Source organism: Dreissena polymorpha, chromosome 14, assembly GCF_020536995.1.
Source record: "Dreissena polymorpha isolate Duluth1 chromosome 14, UMN_Dpol_1.0, whole genome shotgun sequence".
Taxonomy (NCBI): domain Eukaryota; kingdom Metazoa; phylum Mollusca; class Bivalvia; order Myida; family Dreissenidae; genus Dreissena; species Dreissena polymorpha.
This window is the reverse complement of record NC_068368.1, coordinates 67,301,734-67,323,175: the sequence shown is the minus strand read 5'-3', so window position 1 is coordinate 67,323,175 and position 21,442 is coordinate 67,301,734. Positions and strand designations below refer to the sequence as shown.

At 35.9% G+C, this 21,442-nt stretch overlaps 1 protein-coding gene across 1 annotated transcript in view; it reads right to left on the bottom strand.

Moving 5' to 3' along the window:
* The window catches only part of LOC127857652 (uncharacterized), a 33,400-nt gene extending 12,015 nt beyond the window's left edge, over positions 1–21,385 (bottom strand). The window contains exons 1-5 of the mRNA XM_052394228.1: positions 21,187–21,385; positions 16,569–16,696; positions 3,973–4,457; positions 944–1,123; positions 22–144 (exon numbers count right to left, since the gene is read on the bottom strand). Of these exons, the coding sequence (XP_052250188.1) occupies positions 22–144; positions 944–1,123; positions 3,973–4,457; positions 16,569–16,696; positions 21,187–21,246 (976 nt within the window). The 5' untranslated portion in view covers positions 21,247–21,385. The remainder of the gene's footprint in view (positions 1–21; positions 145–943; positions 1,124–3,972; positions 4,458–16,568; positions 16,697–21,186) is intronic.
* Between the last annotated feature and the right edge of the window lie 57 nt (positions 21,386–21,442).

Sequence of the window (21,442 nt, the reverse complement as noted above, 5' to 3'; positions counted from 1 at the left end):
ACACGTAATTACAGTACATACTGTTGAGTATGGTGGAGGTGTCCCTGTGGTATTGGCCCACCTTGGCCTTCAACAGTTTCTGTTTCCAGTACTTCTCATACTGGCGGCCGTCTTCCTCCAGGTCGCGCATGAACCGACGTATGCCTGGCCAAACAAGTGGACATGTATACCACCATGCAGTTTATTTTCCTTATAAGAAAATTTATGATTGAAAACTGTTGATGTTTATGATTGAAAACTGATTACTTAGCTTTTCAACTTTATTGAAAACTTTGTTATGATACATATAACTTTGATTAACCATTATGCAAGGTGACATCTATGCATTCACAAATGCCAAGATAGGGCAATCCATGAATTGCAATCAATGGTATATCCTTTATATCATTTATTATCATTCAATGGGTCATTGTCGACCTGAAATGGCCCACAAGTCACCCTGGGGTGACTAGAAGCTGATTCTTGTCACCCTAGGGTGACTTCAAGCCGACACTAGTCACCCCCGGGTGACATGAAGCCGATTATTGTCACCTGGGGTAACATGAAGCCTATTCTTGTCACCCGGGGATGACTTCAAGCCGATTCTAGTCACCCTCAAAATTAGCATAAAGTCACCCTCGGCAACAATTTTACCTTTTCACCAAAAAATACATGATTTGGTCGTTCATATGCGAGGGACTTTGTGTAAAACTACTACAAACACGAAAGTAGAGCTAAATGACTAAAACAACTTAATATATTCAAAAGCCACAATAGCCTATATTAGATATCTGGATGCAGTGGCGTTTGATAAAAAATACACGGTTGACTAGAAGCCGATTTTTGTCAACCAGGGTTGACTAGTCACCCCCGGTTGACTTGTGGGCCATTTCAGGTCCACAATGACTCTTTGAGCTTTATTATCATGGCAATAAAGATTATAATAAAATAAGTTGTTTCTAACCTATTGTGTGTGTCCTGCAGACTGAGAGAAGCACGCACCCTACCAGCATGTTCCAGGCCATAGCAAGCACAGAAAACACCACCCTACTGACATAGGTGGTGGTGCACACAATACTGTGAAGTGAAATAGTCTCACAGTAGTCTTGTGTATACAGCTCGTAGGAGCAATAAAGATTCAAGCCTGAAACAAATAAGCCAGGCTCTGGGAAAACTTGGCTTACTGCATTTGAGTAAAGTGTTGTACCAGATTAGCCTGTGCAGTCTACACAGGCTTATCGGGAATGTCACTTTATGCTTTTATATGAGGTCTCTTCTAAACAAAAAACCAGTGTAGGCAAAAAGTTTTGTTCCTGATAAGCCTGTGCAAACTGCACAGGCTAATCAAAGACAACAATTAAGGCACAAGCTTAAATCCCCATTGTTACAGCCCAAGGATCACATTTATCATGAGAACATGGCACAGGGTAATATGGATAGACATAAGGAAGACAAGGGCTGTTTGTAAAACATGCATGCCCCCCATATGGGCTGTCAGTTGTTGTAGCAGCCATTGTGTGAATACTGTTTTTGTCACTGTAACCTTGACCTTTGACCTGAAAATCATTAGGGGTCATCTGCCAGTGATAATCAATGTACCTATGAAGTTTCATGATCCTAGGCCTATTTATTCTTGAGTTATCATCAGGAAACCATTTTACTGTTTTGAGTCACTGTGACCTTGACCTTTGACCTAGTGACCTGAATATCAATAGGGGTCATCTGCCAGTCATGATCAATCTACCTAAGAAGTTTCATGATCCTAGGCCTAAGCGTTCTTGAGTTATCATTCGGAAACCATTTTACTATTTCGAGTCACTGTGACCTTGACCTTTGACCTAGTGACCTGAAAATCAATAGGGGTCATCTAACAGTCATGATCTATGTACCTATGAAGTTTCATAATCCTAGGCCTAAGCGTTCTTGTGTAATCATCCGGAAACCATCTGGTGGACGGAAGGACGGACCAACCGACCGACTGACCTACCGACATGAGCAAAACAATATACCCCCTCTTCTTAGAAGGGGGGCATAAATATAAGAAAATGTATAAACTGCTGATTTAAGTGTACATGAAATAACTTTGCTGATGTAACCAAAAGACTTCGCTTACTGTGTAGAGGTAAACATTGATAATAAGCAATATTCCTAAACTAGAATTGGCACGGAAGAGGCCGATGCGTATGGGGCCATGCATAGTTGAGATTGACCGTATTGTCATAACAGATGTATCAATTTGAAGTAAATCGGTGTAGAAATGAAGAAGTTAATATAAAATAACCTAAACAAATGAGTAAAAATCTTTTGAACCAGAGGTAAGATCAAAATTTCAAATAGTGCACTGTTGCACATATGCTCATAGCTACCATGTGTGTAAGTTTCAAGGTTCTAGTGCTAAAAGTATAGGAGGAGATAGTGGCCAGGACGGACGGAAGGACAGACGGCGGAGATGACCACATAATCGATTTCAAAATCTAAACGCGGACCCTAAGTTCAAGGTCAAGGTAAAAGGGGTCAAAAATTGTATGCGCATGGAAAGGACCTGTCCAGATACACATGCATACCAAATATGAATGAAATATCTGAAGGGACACAGACGTTATGAGCTTTTTTGAATCGTGGTCGCAGAGTTCGACACCTGAATGCGGACCCAAAGTTAAAAATTTTCATGTGATGGAAGCTGTTATGCACACTATGTATGAGCCTTTTGGAGTCGCGGCCACAGATTTCGAAAAATGAACGCTGATCTCAAATTCAAGATCAAGGTCAAAGGGTCACAAATTGTATGCGCATAGAAAGGTGTTGTCCAGATACACTTGCATACCAAATATGAAAGCAATATCTGAAGGGACACAGTAGTTATGAGCCTTTTTCGAAGCGCGGTCGCATAGTTTGAAACCTGAACGCTGACCTAAAGTTCATGGTTGAGATCACAGGGGTAAAAAATTGTATGCGAATGGAAAGGTGTTGTCTAGATACACATGCATACCAAATATGAAAGCAATATCTGAAGGGACACAGTAGTTATGAGCCTTTTTTGAATCGAGGTCGCAGGAAAATCTCTGACCCGGCCCCACCCCAATAACTTTTGACCCAGGGGTCAGATCAAAATTCCAAATAGTTCACAGTCGCACATATGCTCATAGCAACCATGTTTGTAAGTTTCAAGGTTTTTGTGCTAATCGTGTAGGAGAAGATAGTTGCACAGACGGACGGACAGACAGCGGAAATAACCACATAATCCCAACTTTTTTTCCTGAAAAACGTGGGGATAAAACCTAATTCAGTGTTCATAATTGAGAAACTTTCTTCCTTTGCTTTTTGGTCTATAAAGAACTGATTGCATAATAGTAACAACTGTGTATTTAAGTGTTGCATGATAATTTAAAGGGACTGTCAACCGCTATTAACGAAAAAAGAAAAGTTCTAAAATACCGTATTTTGTTACACTTATTTATCTTTATTGATTTAAATATCATGACTGGTATATAACGTTACTTGAAAAAAGTTGTTACGTTTTCATATATTCAGTATATTTGGTAATAAATTTTACTGGGTATGTCTACCAGGTAACTACCAGTCTACCAGTTAACTATAAATAACGCAAGTAGATTGATCATAATCGTCACATGGTAAACCCAGGAATGCAAATTGTGCATGCGTAGTGAATTGTATATATTATATATATGTAATGATAATTCTACTTGCGTTATTTATAGTGTGTATATCGTTATGTCACCTATTTTTGCGATGTACTTTCGATTTCACATTGCAAAATTTTAGTACAGAATATACTGAAAATATGAACTTTTTTCAAGTAATGTAATATACCAGTCGTGATATTTTTATTAATATAAACTAATTATTGTACAAAAATACGGTATTTTAAAACTTTTCTTTTTTCGTCAATCGCAATTGACAGTCCCTTTAACAATAAAATTCAATTAATAATATTACAATATGTATTCTATTTTACAATCAATACCAATCTACCTGTGAAACCCAGGCCCAGAATGTTCAACAGTAGGACTGTGCTGATACGTAGCAAGGTCCTGGAATGTGTCCGAACACTGGCCGCGAAATCCTCGTCACTAAACAGCCGCCCCGCCAGCCTGAACGAGTATATACCCAGACATAGCCAGGAAAAACCAATCAGCAAGGAAATGAAGCCAATTGAACCCGTAGTCTTAGAATTCTTGCTGGAAATGTCATAGGCTGTGTACAGCACTCCTAGGAAGGTATAACAAGCTGCTGATAAGACCGTTATGCCAAATACTGCTCTAGACAGGTATGGGTTTGGAAGATTTATTCCCAGAATGTGGACTATTATTACCCACAGCCAATGTGGAAGTCTCTTGGACTGCTTGATTTTTTGCTTTGAGATTTTTTTCTGAGATATTTTTATACTGTCTGCATCCGTTTCTATGGAGTCATAAAAATGCGGGGTGTTCATCATTTGAAGGTTTCGTACAGTTGGCCTGAAAAAAAAATACCATATACAATAATAAAATATAAATGGTTTTATAAGCTAAGCCAAACTTATCTTGGCATTTTAAACCATTAAAAAACCAACAAAGATTCACACACTAAACTGGCAATAACTATGGGGCTTGTTTCAAGGTCAAATTTGGCATCTATTCTGTTAAATTACATTTCAAATATTTTATTTTATTTTCAATAATATTTGTAACAAGATTTATATTTTATTCAATTTTGTATCGCTATAAATGTACAAGGCCAATGAAGTTAAAATATACCGAACATTACTGGTTAAATCAAAATTTGTACAAGTTAATACACCTGTACTGGTAAAAAACAAATTTGTTAAAGTACCATCATAATCTTCAACCAATGACAAATTAGACACATTAAGGTTTTGTTCACTTTTTTCTTGTAGTAATTGACATACAGCCTGTAGAAATCCTCCACCCATTTCAGCCACTGTTATAGATATTAATTAAGCAGTAATAAGGCTTAACAGCTATTACATAGAGGGCAGGTTAGGGATAAAATGCATTGATAAAACTAGTTACCGTAAATACATCAATAACACAACATTAACTCAAAAGTGTGTTTGTTTTTATTTGTTTATGTTTCCCCAAAAAGCCAATTGTGCTGTTCCTGACTCATAATGATACACATGATGTAATGAGAGCTTTTGGCAATTGACAAAATGACAACACAACATAGCAGAATATGAGTATTGAAGTTATTTATAACATGGTCGGTTATTATAACACAGGTTTGTGGCTTATATTGGCATTACAGTGAATGTTAATTGTATCATGACCAAAACTTAAAACTGGACATTCAAGTAAAGAATATTGTAATTTTGGTTTTAAATCATATAACAAACAATAAATTGAATTATATCAACTTTTTGAAGACTATACATCAATAATGTTTACAAAATTGCTCATATTTTTAAAGTGAGGCAAAAAATATATTAAATGGTGAAAAAGGGTGGCGAAAAATAATTTTAACCTAGCGAGAGCCCTGATACTGTGTACCTTCCAAAGGCATTACTGTTTATCTGACTGAGACATTACTGTTACCCGACAGAGGCATTACTGTTTACATGACAGAGACATTACTGTTTACCTGACGTAGGCAAAACTGTTAACCTAACAGAGACAATACTGCTTACCTGATAGAAACATTATTGTTTACCTGACTGAGACATTACTGTTTACCTGACAGAGGCATTACTGTTTACCTGATAGAGACATTACGGTTTACCTGACTGAGACATTACTGTTTACCTAACAGAGACATTACTGTTTACCTGATAGAGACATAACTGTTTACCTGATAGAGGCATTACTGTTTACCTGATACAGGCATTACTGTTTATCTGATAGAGACATTACTGTTTACCTCAGAGACATTACTGTTTACCTGATAGAGACATTACTGTTTACCTGATAGAGACATTACTGTTTATCTGACAGAGGCATTGCTGTTAACCTAACAGAGACATTTCTGTTTACCTGAGATGCAATACTGTTTACATCACAAGTGATATTACTGTTTATCTGACAGAGACATTACTGTTTACCTGACAGAGGCATTACTGTTAACCTGACTAAGACATTTGTATTACCTGACTGAGACATTTCTGTTTACCTGACAGAGACATTACTGTCTACCTGACTATGGCATTACTGTTTACCTGATAGATGCATTACTGCTAACCTGAGAGAGACATTACTGTTAACCTGATAGAGGCATACCTGTCTACCTGACTGAGACATTCCTGTTTATCTGATGGAGGCATTACTGTTTACCTGATAGGGACATTAATGTTTACCTGATAGAGGCAAAACTGTCCACCTGACTGAGACATTCCTGTTTACCTGATAGAGGCATTACTGTTTACCTGATAGAGACATTACTGTTTACCTGATAGAGGCAAAACTGTTTACCTGACAGAGGGCATTACTGTTTACCTGACTGAGGCATAACTGTTTACCTGATAGAGACATTACTGTTTACCTGATAGAGACATTACTGTTTACCTGATAGAGACATTACTGTTTACCTGATATAACCATTACTGTTTACCTGACAGAGTACTTATTGTTTACCTGATAGGGACATTTCTGTTTACCTAACAGAGACATTTCTGTTTACCTGATAGAGACATTACTGTCTACCTGACTATGGCATTACTGTTTACCTGATAGATGCATTACTGTTAACCTGAGAGAGACATTACTGTTAACCAGATAGAGGCATACCTGTCTACCTGACTGAGACATTCCTGTTTATCTGATGGAGGCATTACTGTTTACCTGATAGGGACATTAATGTTTACCTGATAGAGGCAAAACTGTCCACCTGACTGAGACATTCCTGTTTACCTGATAGACGCATTACTGTTTACCTGATAGAGACATTACTGTTTACCTGATAGAGGCAAAACTGTTTACCTGACAGAGGGCATTACTGTTTACCTGACTGAGGCATAACTGTTTACCTGATAGAGACATTACTGTTTACCTGATAGAGACATTACTGTTTACCTGATAGAGACATTACTGTTTACCTGATATAACCATTACTGTTTACCTGACAGAGTACTTATTGTTTACCTGATAGGGACATTTCTGTTTACCTGACTGAGAGATTACTGTTTACCTGATAGAGACATTACTGTTTACCTGACTATGGCATTACTGTTTACCTGATAGATGCATTACTGTTAACCTGAGAGAGACATTACTGTTAACCTGATAGAGGCATACCTGTCTACCTGACTGAGACATTCCTGTTTACCTGATAGAGGCATTACTGTTTACCTGATAGAGACATTACTGTTTACCTGATAGAGGCAAAACTGTTTACCTGATAGAGGCATTACTGTTTACCTGATACAGGCATTACTGTTTATCTGATAGAGACATTACTGTTTACCTCAGAGACATTACTGTTTACCTGATAGAGACATTACTGTTTACCTGATAGAGACATTACTGTTTATCTGACAGAGGCATTGCTGTTAACCTAACAGAGACATTTCTGTTTACCTGAGATGCAATACTGTTTACATCACAAGTGATATTACTGTTTATCTGACAGAGACATTACTGTTTACCTGACAGAGGCATTACTGTTAACCTGACTAAGACATTTGTATTACCTGACTGAGACATTTCTGTTTACCTGACAGAGACATTACTGTCTACCTGACTATGGCATTACTGTTTACCTGATAGATGCATTACTGCTAACCTGAGAGAGACATTACTGTTAACCTGATAGAGGCATACCTGTCTACCTGACTGAGACATTCCTGTTTATCTGATGGAGGCATTACTGTTTACCTGATAGGGACATTAATGTTTACCTGATAGAGGCAAAACTGTCCACCTGACTGAGACATTCCTGTTTACCTGATAGAGGCATTACTGTTTACCTGATAGAGACATTACTGTTTACCTGATAGAGGCAAAACTGTTTACCTGACAGAGGGCATTACTGTTTACCTGACTGAGGCATAACTGTTTACCTGATAGAGACATTACTGTTTACCTGATAGAGACATTACTGTTTACCTGATAGAGACATTACTGTTTACCTGATATAACCATTACTGTTTACCTGACAGAGTACTTATTGTTTACCTGATAGGGACATTTCTGTTTACCTAACAGAGACATTTCTGTTTACCTGATAGAGACATTACTGTCTACCTGACTATGGCATTACTGTTTACCTGATAGATGCATTACTGTTAACCTGAGAGAGACATTACTGTTAACCAGATAGAGGCATACCTGTCTACCTGACTGAGACATTCCTGTTTATCTGATGGAGGCATTACTGTTTACCTGATAGGGACATTAATGTTTACCTGATAGAGGCAAAACTGTCCACCTGACTGAGACATTCCTGTTTACCTGATAGACGCATTACTGTTTACCTGATAGAGACATTACTGTTTACCTGATAGAGGCAAAACTGTTTACCTGACAGAGGGCATTACTGTTTACCTGACTGAGGCATAACTGTTTACCTGATAGAGACATTACTGTTTACCTGATAGAGACATTACTGTTTACCTGATAGAGACATTACTGTTTACCTGATATAACCATTACTGTTGTAACATAACGCACACAAAACGCACATTTGGGGCATTGTTGGATTTATATAATGATCGAAATTTGTACCACATTTCATACAATCTTAAATAGGCAGCCATCTGGATCAACAAATCATTAGCCTCGGGTTATAATTACCGGACACGAATATTTGCTTACCGTATGTGCCAATCTTCGGTCATTTCCGTATGTATTCGTTAGGTGTCCGTTGCATACGTATATTTAGGTTGCAGACACGTGACCTAACAAACGGCTAATCATTTACTTAATATGACTTGTGTACCGCCTTAGGCATAATCATTTTACGCACGTGCAGCCAGTAAATTTTTGACAGGCGCGCGCCACTTTATTTACCTAGAGTAATGGGTAATGATAGACGTACCTGTTCATATCATGGTTTCATAAACGTCATCTTTATCACTATAGTTTTGCCGTTGGGCATAGATTTATTGACATGTTTGACCTGTGCACTTGTAAAAATGTGCAAATATGACAAGGCAGACTTTTATATATATGCATTCATAATATAAGAACACGTATCGGTATACTTCAAAATTCAGGTCTTTGCTCCTAATCGAACTACTCAAATAATTCTCATGCGACATCGCATCTTCTGTCCATAGCGTAATTTGCTTCGATGGCACAGGGATAAATTCTCTTACTCATGAGGACGCTAAGGTTTTCAGAACCTCGGGCTCGGTATGTCCGAACGCTGATCAGTCAGCCGTGCTCATAAAATATAATTGTAACCCTTAAACAATTATATTAGAAATTTAATGCGTACACTATAAATATAGATATAAACAACGAAAGCTTTGATAATTGTTATGTGTACAATTCTGATTGGCTGTGTAACGTCACGTGTCTACATGTACAATTCTGATTAGCCGTTTGTTAGGTCACGTGTCTGCAACCTAAATATACGTATGCAACGGACACCTAACGAATACATACGGAAATGACCGAAGATTGGCACATACGGTAAGCAAATATTCGTGTCCGGTAATTATAACCCGAGGCTAATGATTTGTTGATCCAGATGGCTGCCTATTTAAGATTGTATGAAATGTGGTACAAATTTCGATCATTATATAAATCCAACAATGCCCCAAATGTGCGTTTTGTGTGCGTTATGTTACACAACTTTCCCCCTTAATTTGATTTTTTTATATTTTATGATTTAAAAAAATCTTTTAAAATTTTACTATTGAATTACTAATTAAAAAAAAAAAACTACATTCATATAAACACACTCAAATGATGGAAAATATGCGGATAACAATATGATTTCCTTGACAAGCATCTCTGCTGAAATAAATAACATTAGTAATTGTTATACAATTTAAATGTCAATCAAAATGTTGTGTAGAACATCATCTGTTGATCGTTGGCCATCTGTACATCTGGTGTCGTCCATGTTGTCTTGAAGTTGTAGCTCGCGGCGAATACGATGTTTCATTGAAGTCATTGCCGCCGTCATGAAGATAAGTCGATTGTAGGTTCGTCCGTGGCGATTGGAATGCGTTTGTTAATTCAGCTCTGCTTTCCGATGTTTAACTTGCGTCGTCGATTGTCGTTTCCGTTGTATTCATCGTCGTTGTTGTTTTCGTTGTCGTTTGTACGTTTGTTGATGGTCCCAGCGTCTTCGTTTCTCTCGGGACATTAAGATCTTCTATTGGCCATAATGCTCACGAGGTATTAACTATAGCAGTGTTCTCCTTGATGTCTTAGGCCTCGGAAGTATCATTCCAAATTCGTTATCTACGCACGTCAAACAGTTGAACGGCTGCATCTACTCTATAGTGTTTAACGTCACAAGTATTGTGTCCAGTGTTGCGTCACTTGTTGTCATTCGAAATCTTCTGGCGTTGGTCTTCTTTTAGCGATAGAACCAGGTATTCACTTTGAGAGTAAACGCCGTGATGTTCCATTCTAATTATGTTGTTTGTTTCTTCTATTCGTTGTGGATAGGCGTTGTCTCGCGAAGACGCTTTTCTTCGGCGTTGTCTTCAAATCTCGATATTTTTATCTGCGTCGTGGTGATACAAGTATCAGTTATTCAAAATCATGGCAAACATTTATAAATATTCCCTTAGTTATTGTTAAATATCGTCATGACAACTTACTGTGATATCTTATTTAAAAAAATAAACTCTTTACAACGAAAAATATTAGTCAATTCCTCAAAACATACTTCGGATAAGTACATGACAGTTTGACATCTGACAAGCCATTTACTTAATATGACTTGTGTACCGCCTTAGGCATAATCATTTTACGCACGTGCAGCCGGTAAATTTTTGACAGGCGCGCGCCACTTTATTGACCTAGAGTAATGGGTAATGATAGACGTACCTGTTCATATCATGGTTTCATAAACCTCGTCTTTATCACTATAGTTTTGCCGTTGGGCATAGATTTATTGACATGTTTGACCTGTGCACTTGTAAAAATGTGCAAATATGACAAGGCAGACTTTAATATATATGCATTCATAATATAAGAACACGTATCGGTACACTTCAAAATTCAGGTCTTTGCTCCTAATCGAACTACTCAAATAATTCTTATGCGACATCGCATCTTCTGTCCATAGCGTAATTTGCTTCGATGGCACAGGGATAAATTCTCTAACTCATGAGGACGCTAAGGTTATCAGAACCTCGGGCTCGGTATGTCCGAACGCTGATCAGTCAGCCGTGCTCATAAAATATAATTGTAACCCTTAAACAATTATATTAGAAATTTAATGCGTACATATCGTTATATTTTAACTGCGCTATACGCGTCAGATCGCATTAAATTTTTACTTAAAATTACTCAAGACCTTCAATATTACCGATATCCTACATATATTTGCATCAACACAATGACGTATATACATATTTACATAATATTTTTTTGTGTGTCTGCCTTATTCATATTCGCAATCAACATTATTTTTCTTATTTTCCTATTTTCTTTCTTTTACAATTCGGAAAACTATTTTTAAATTTTCCAATAATTTTATCTATTCGTCCTCTTTAATTTTCTTTATCATTCTAATAAACAAAACCCGCCTTATTTTCTTTATTAAAATAATAAACAAAACTGTCTTAAATAATCTAAATTCCTAAATTCTTAATTCTGCCAATGTAAAATACTAGGTAAATTCTTTGAATATTTGTATCATTTCCGAGTTTTTTTCTATTATATTCATAAATAAAACCACCGCCAAAGTTTCTTTATTAAAATAATAAACAAAACTATATAAGATATTATTATTTCCTTGTACGTTTTAATTAAATGGAACTTTACAAAAAATACCAACAATTTAAAATGGATTTGTGCGCAAAAAAACGCACGTTCGTATACAATCTATATTATAATCATACACAATTTATTCAAAATTCTTTAAATATTCTCAATGATTTGTTCGCCTCTAATTTCATTATTTCTATAACTCAGAAAATTCTGTAAATTTAAATTACTTTCTTTTTTATTTATTTTATTCTTAATTTCCCTATATTTTAGAAAAACTACAGATCAATGAAAAACTGTATGATTTTGATACTTGTAAAATTTGTTCGTACATAATTTATTATCAACAATATTATTTTAACATCTAACTACATAAAATTCTTTAAAACAATTCTTAAAAATTTCGTTGTCATGACGCCTTTTACTTTCATTTTCTACTTTATAAATTTTGAAATTCCCTCTCCAAGTTTGCCATAATTGTTTTAAACAACTGACCTGAATTCATGTCGCGTTGTGGTTGTGATGTTTTCATTTTTTCGGCACGTGATCGCACTTGTGATCGTACTTCGGTCGTATCCATGGTACACGGCTCCATAAAATGTACTGTGTAGCGTAATTGCGTATTGTTCGTTGATAATACACAGTAACCAACAAAGTTCATTTCTGATTTCTTTGCGTTTTATTTCTGCTTATTAACACAACACAACGTTTCCAAAATGTTTTTCAAATACAAGATACATGCGAAGCCCGCAACGGGCCCATTCCGCGAAAGCCAGCAATAATGCGACTTGTATATCCTCGGCCGTTCAAGTAAGACTGTCTATAAATATAGATATAAACAACGAAAGCTTTGATAATTGTTATGTGTACAATTCTGATTGGCTGTGTAACGTCACGTGTCTACATGTACAATTCTGATTAGCCGTTTGTTAGGTCACGTGTCTGCAACCTAAATATACGTATGCAACGGACACCTAACGAATACATACGGAAATGACCGAAGATTGGCACATACGGTAAGCAAATATTCGTGTCCGGTAATTATAACCCGAGGCTAATGATTTGTTGATCCAGATGGCTGCCTATTTAAGATTGTATGAAATGTGGTACAAATTTCGATCATTATATAAATCCAACAATGCCCCAAATGTGCGTTTTGTGTGCGTTATGTTACACTGTTTACCTGACAGAGTACTTATTGTTTACCTGATAGGGACATTTCTGTTTACCTGACTGAGAGATTACTGTTTACCTGATAGAGACATTACTGTTTACCTGACTATGGCATTACTGTTTACCTGATAGATGCATTACTGTTAACCTGAGAGAGACATTACTGTTAACCTGATAGAGGCATACCTGTCTACCTGACTGAGACATTCCTGTTTACCTGATAGAGGCATTACTGTTTACCTGATAGAGACATTACTGTTTACCTGATAGAGGCAAAACTGTTTACCTGACAGAAGGCATTACTGTTTACCTGACTGAGGCATAACTGTTTACCTGATAGAGACATTACTGTTTACCTGATAGAGACATTACTGTTTACCTGATAGAGACATTACTGTTTACCTGATATAACCATTACTGTTTACCTGACAGAGTACTTATTGTTTACCTGATAGGGAAATTTCTGTTTACCTGACTGAGAGATTACTGTTTACCTGATAGAGACATTACTGTTTACCTGACAGAGACAATACTGTTTACCTGATAGAGGCATTACTGTTTACCTGATAGAGACATTACTGTTGACCTGACTGAGACATTCCTGTTAACCTGACTGAGACATTCCTGTTTACCTGAAAGAGATATAACTGTTTACCTGATGGAGACATTACTGTTTACCTGACTGGGACATTCCTGTTTACCTGATAGACATTACTATTTACCTGATAGAGGCATTACTGTTTACCTGATAGAGACATTACTGTTTACCTGATAGAGGCATAACTGTTTAACTGACAGAGACATTCCTGTTTACATGATAGAGACATTACTGTTTACCTAACAGAGAAATGTCTGTTTACCTGACAGAGACATTACTGTTTACCTCAGAGGCATTACTGTTTACCTTATAGAGACATTACTGTTTACCTGATAGAGACATTACTGTTTACCTGATAGAGGCATTACTGTTTACCTGATACAGACATTACTGTTTACCTGATAGAGACATTACTGTTTACCTGATAGAGGCATAACTGTTTACCTGACAGACGCATTATTGTTTACCTGAAAGAGACATTACTGTTTACCTGATAGAGGCATTACTGCTTACCTGACTGAGACATTACTGTTTATCTCAGAGGCATTACTGTTTACCTGATAGAGACATTACTGTTTACCTGATAGAGACATTACTGTTTACCTGATAGAGGCATTACTGTTTTCCTAACAGAGAAATTACTGTTTACCTGACAGAGACATTACTGTTTGCCTCAGAGGCATTACTGTTTACCTGATAGAGACATTACTGTTTACCTGACTGAGACATTACTGTTTACCTGATAGAGGCATTACTGTTTACCTGATAGAGACATTACTGTTTACCTGATAGAGACATTACTGTTTATCTGATAGAGGCATAACTGTTTACCTGACAGACACATTATGGTTTACCTGATAGAGACATTACTGTTTACCTGATAGAGGCATTACTGTTTACCTGACTGAGATATTACTGTTTACCTCAGAGGCATTACTGGTTACCTGACAGAGACATTACTGTCTACCTGACTGAGGCATTACTGTTTACCTGATAGAGGCATTACTGTTAACCTGATAGAGACATTACTGTTAACCTGATAGAGGCATACCTGTCTACCTGACTGAGACAATCCTGTTTGCCTGATGGAGGCATTACTGCTTACCTGATAGAGACATTACTGTTTACCTGATAGAGGCAAAACTGTCCACCTGACTGAGACATTCCTGTTCACCTGATAGAGGCATTACTGTTTACCTGATAGAGACATTACTGTTTACCTGATAGAGGCAAAACTGTTTACCTGACAGAGGCATTACTGTTTACCTGACTGAGGCATTACTGTTTACCTGATAGAGACATTACTATTTACCTGATAGAGACATTACTGTTTACCTGATAGAGACATAACTGTTTACCTGATATAACCATTACTGTTTACCTGACAGAGTACTTATTGTTTACCTGATAGGGACATTTCTGTTCACCTGACTGAGAGATAACTGTTAACCTGAGGAGAGACATTACTGTTTACCTGACAGAGACAATACTGTTTACCTGATAGAGGCATTACTGTTTACCTGATAGAGACATTACTGTCTACCTGACTGAGACATTCCTGTTTATCTGACTGAGACATTCCTGTTTACCTGATAGAGATATTATTGTTTACCTGATGGAGACATTACTGTTTACCTGACTGGGACATTCCTGTTTACCTGATAGACATTACTGTTTTCTTGATAGAGGCATTACTGTTTACCTGATAGAGACATTACTGTTTACCTGATAGAGGCATAACTGTTTAACTGACAGAGACATTCCTGTTTACATGATAGAGACATTAATGATTACCTAACAGAGAAATGTCTATTTACCTGACAGAGACATTACTGTTTACCTCAGAGGCATTACTGTTTATCTGATAGAGACATTACTGTTTACCTGATAGAGGCATTACTGTTTAACTGATACAGACATTACTGTTTACCTGATACAGACATTACTGTTTACCTAATAGAGGCATAACTGTTTACCTGCCAGACGCATTATTGTTTACCTGAAAGAGACATTACTGTTTACCTGATAGAGGCATTACTGCTTACCTGACTGAGATATTACTGTTTACCTCAGAGGCATTATTGTTTACCTGATAGAGACATTACTGTTTACCTGATAGAGACATTACTGTTTACCTGATAGAGACATTACTGTTTACCTAACAGAGAAATTACTGTTTACCTGACAGAGACATTACTGTTTACCTCAGAGGCATTATTGTTTACCTGATAGAGATATTACTGTTTACCTGATAGAGACATTACTGTTTACCTGATAGAGGCATTACTGTTTACCTGATAGAGACATTACTGTTTACCTGATAGAGACATTACTAATAACCTGATAGAGGCATAACTGTTTACCTGACAGACGCATTATGGTTTACCTGATAGAGACATTACTGTTTACCTGATAGAGGCATTACTGTTTACCTGACTGAGACATTACTGTTTACCTCAGAGGCATTACCGTTTACCTGATAGAGACATTACTGTTTACCTGATAGAGGCATTACTGTTTACCTGATAGAGACATTACTGTTTACCTGATAGAGGCATAACTGCTTACCTTACATGGGCATTACTGTTTACCTGATAGAGACATTACTGTTAACCTGATAGAGGCATTACTGTTTACCTGATAGAGGCATTACTGTTTACATCAGAGGCATTACTGTTTACCTGACTGAGACATCACTGTTTAGCGGACAGAGACATCACTGCGTTTCGCATGATTTTTTCCCCCATATTCTGGCATTTCGCGTGATTTTTTCCCCTCAAAAAAGGCCAGGCCCTTTCCCCAAAATCAGATAAAAAACCCATGTTTTTTACCTGACAGAGACATTACTGTTTACCTGACAGAAACATTACTGTTTACCTAACAGGATGACTGTTAACATGCCATTGGCATTAGTGTTTACCTAAAATAGGAAAGTTTACTGTTTACCTTACATATTCTTTATGACTGTTTACCTGACAGAAGCATTGTGACTGGCACGCAGGTCAGTAGGGACCCTGGGTCGAGGCTGGTTTCCACGATGACCATGGTTATCTGATCCACCCCTGTCTCGTGCTACATTCTCCATTTCCTCTTGAATAGACTAGAAAACAGGAATTACATCAACAACAGGTTTTGCATGGCTTGTCCTACTATTTTGGATGGAAAAAAAGTAATAAATTAAAACAACTTGCGTGATATGGCGTGCTTGAACAATTATTGTATTTATCAAAGTTTTGAAGACTTTGACAGTTCACTAAAACGTGTAAGCTTTTGCACTCAACAAAGTAGAGTATTGCACATTTCTAAATATGCTAAAAAAAGATAATCAATTTTTGGAAATTAATCATGATACATACACTATGTACAGTGATTTTTTTTTGCTAAAAATTACCGCCTATTTTCGGCTGCTTCCCAATCGCAAAAATCAACGTTGTTTTCCAAAAAGCTGACCAAAATTTCACAACAAAAGCCCAATTTAAAAATAATATTTTTTAAGAAAGAAGTCTCTTATGATTTCTTAACTCTAGATCTCAACTTTTTATTTAAACATCCTTCAAAATATATAACTTTAATTAAGTCCTTTTCACGAATTTTTTTTCCAAAATTTGACACTTATATCAATTAAAACAATCCCAATTTGACCAGACTGGTTGTCCCGAAATGGCTAGAAAACCCCCTGAACATGCACTTAAAAACAATTTTAATTATGTTACTTATACGGGCAAAAGCCTGCGTAGCGGGCGTTGACCGTTCATACATATGGAAATTTAGACCAAAAAAAAAGACAAGGGATGCATCTGAAAAAAAATTGACACGCGACATATGTTTTCGCGATGCAATTACCTCCCTTGTATACTTATCTTGTCCATGTTCGCCTCCGTTTGTTTAGTTGCAAATTTATTTCATTCTATAAATTCAACATCTTAATGTTATTATTATCCTCACAAATCAATAAATAAAACTGTTTAAACAATTGATTCGCTGAATTCATGAACATCGGCGTTGATTTCAAGCTCTCAAATTTTAAGGGGAGCTTACCACTGAGCATACAGCGTCCAGTGTTTACTTGTCAGAATTCGTGACGCATTTTCCATTCGCTCTCAGACAGCAGTTTTTACATGTGATCATGGGCAATATTCTGGTGAGTTGTGGTTGTTATCCATCAGAAACACATTTATTCACAAAATGTAACGTTACTCTGATTTAACTTTTTAGTCTTTTAGCTTATTTTAAATGTATTTACACCGCGTCTGCTCGCAACTGGCGGATATCCCAAAATATATTACTATCACTATATTAAGTTAAGGCCTTAAACCACAAAATCTAATACCGTTGGATTTTCGTACCAAAATCTTTTGTAACAAATCCCCCAAATTTGAAATCAAAAACAAAACCGAGACATTTATAAATTGTGCATCATTTATCAAATTTTAAGATATTTGTTGGTTTTCCGTTTTTTAGAAGCTGTTCTGCCAAGGCAAGAGCTGGGCTTCACACAAGCCCTTCTATTGAGCAACACTGACAGTTTTGGTTTCCAGAAATCAACAAAGGAGGGATTCTATCAACGTTTCCAAGCTATACACACAGTTATTAGCTGTGGTGATCTTCTTTATTGGTTCTGTTGATTTACTTGGATGGAATGTGTGTGAACTTTTATAGAACTTTGAAAAGTCTATATCTGTCTATCTATAAACAAAAATCAGCTATGGCATTATACGATCAGATGTGCAAACATCGTCAAAGGGTTGTATAATAAACATTTTGAAGGCAATTATGCTGAAGAAATATGAAGGTTCTGTATATAGACGAGTGTCTGCCAATACATATCAAACTAGTAGATCTAATACAAAACTTACCACAAGTATGTAAAAGCACTAAGTACCTGTTGTGATCATTCTTAATAAGATAGTGTAATTCTAAACAGTAGGAAAAAGTTTGTTTAGTTAATGCATAATGCCATTAATATGATTTCCTTTCTATTCAAGTGTAATTAATCAATTGGTTGTTTCTTATTGTTCCATGATAAATGTTTTATGCACTAGTAAAAAACCGGCATTGTAAATTTGGTTAAAGGCAATAAAATGTTACTTCATTGATTCCACAGTTTTTCAATAGATAAAATCACATTGAAATTTCATATATGTAAATATTCATGTAAGTTGATGACAGTGTTTTAGTATTACTTATTATGTAACTATTATTTTATGTGATGTGAAGTCTTTTGTATCTCCACACTATACCTCATACCTTTTTATATATGTACTGAATATATATATATACATGTACTAACATCATGTACATGCTTCTGCTAGAGTCTTAGCCAAGAAAGACAATGATTGACATATAAATAAGCTCATATGATTACTGATAATCTATGTTTTATTGTATGTGTTATTTGAATGTTTAAATAAAAAAACATGGATGATATAACATTATGTTTATTTGCATTCAAATTTTAACTATACAGCTACAAATTAAGTGTATGCAGTTTACACTCTGATTTATGAATTACTACAAAATGGCTAGTGTTTTAGTGGCGACAAAATAAAAACTATTGGCCAATAGTTTGCAAAAGAAAATTAGAACCTTGCAAGATACCTGTATTTATGAACTATTTTAATTGCAAAACAAGTATGCTGTCTATCTATTGCACATAATTATGCATTGATAATATAATAAAAATACTGTCAACCAAAATTGATTTGACACGTCACATTATTTTGAATATGTTAAAAAAGTGTATGCTTAAATCAACTGCTTTAGCAAGCTTAAGTTGAATTGAGACATTTGATGAAACAAACTGTTTCCTGGGTAGAACCAGTACTTATATAGTGTCTTTAAGGTGTTCTAAAGAACGCTCCCATATAAGGGATCAATACAGAGGCCTCCCAGTGACTTAGCAGACACAATATCCACTATACCGCAGCCATCGAACCAGTTTTAAATTCCTGCGGCTAGAAAACACACAAAATTATAAGATGCTAGATCTTAAAGCTAGGAACATGTTACTCATTTGAAGATTGAATTTTTTGGATGCATTAGTTTATTATTGAAACAACTTTAATATTTTGAACACAATTATGTCCATATATTTACAAAAAAAACATGGTTACCGTAATAACTCTATGTTTACAGACATTTAAAAATAATTAATTATGTTCGTGTCTGAAAACTTAGATACGAAATATATTCACACAAAAAAAGGTGTCTGAAAACTTAGAGTCGAAAATTGAAGTGTCCGAAAATAGCGTCAATTGTATCAACGACTACCGGTAATATACCATGCTGTATAATATAAATTACAGTTATATATGTTTTCATTGCATTTTAAATGCTTAATTTATTTAACAGAAAGTTACTACAAGGTTGTACTTTGACCAACGATTTCAAAGATGAGAATATGATGTACCGATACTCGCTAGTATGAACCTGTTATAAACGCAATAAAAAAACAAACTATAAATTCTTTGTTTGTTCATTTTCGATAGTTGTTGTCTAACACCTTCAATTGTTCGTAAAACTTGCAATAGGGTGCATCACACTTTGAAGCATTTAGTATTTGTCACAGTTATTTTACTGAGAAGGGGTAGTACCATTGTGGTAGATAATTGAACTGTTAATTTGCACTACCCCTGGTAATTGTCATAATGCTTATGCTATCGGGCGAAACCATTGTTCAATGCCGGTTTTCAAGGTTATTTAGCCAATAACGCAAATGTAATGTAATGTTGCCCTCAGGCATGCACCTGCCATGTTTTATGATGTTAATCTGGTTGTAAAACCCCATGATCGAAGTGTCATTAGATATCGAAAACAGAACCGAAATTTGGTAAAATAGCGCTGTAAAATATACAGTCCGAAAACTTAGAGACATTAATTATAGACGAAAACTCGTGTGTCTGAAAATAAAGAGTCACGAAAAAAATAATTATTTTTGCAAAATAAAGGGGCGTCAGAAAACTTAGAGTGTCCGAAAACATAGAGTAATTACGGTATCAAAAAAAGCTTTTGCCTGTAAATTAGGTAGTTCCTATAATCATATTTATAATGCATACTTTTTTCCAATTTCATGGTTTATCACACTATTTTTCCCAATTCCATGGTGTATTGTGCTAATTTTCCCATTCAAATGACACAGGCTGTAACAAATAAAAGCAAAAAAAATCACTGACGCAAGATAGATATTTTGTCTCATCTACGAGACACATTGACTGTCTCCGGAAATGTGGTGTAACAGATTCAATTGCATGGTCAATGCTAAACTTCCGTTTTTGGTTTGATAAACAGTGTTTATCAAGTTTTGTTTTCCACATTTATCCACAGAGGAAATACAAATTGATGTTGACACTTAGAGGAATTGTGTTTCTTACATTACACTACAGGTACTGTATACGGCTGATAGAACTTGATTGTATAGACATATGTGACACCTTTTGTTTCAAATGGTTTTTGTCCTACATGAGAAAAACCCTTGAGCTGTACGTTTGTACTCATAAAAGCTTAAAGTATTAAAGAAAACTGTGTATCAAGGAACTGCATAATGTAACTAGGAAATATCCGGAAGTGATATCCGAATTTCAATACACTTACTTGATGTTGGATGTTAAGAACATCCGCACGTATAATCGAAGATGTATCAAAATCCGCCATGAGGGTTTTTGATTGCTTTAGCTTAAAATGGAACAGCTGTCCGCTGTCAAATCGTAATATCCACACATACTCGAGATTTTGCGCAGTGCAAATTTTGGGGTGTAACAAGCATTAATCTAATCGATTAATTATATGTTAATCGCCTGTTTGCCTCTGCTTATAGAAAAAAACCATTACAGCGTGATTAAAAATTTTA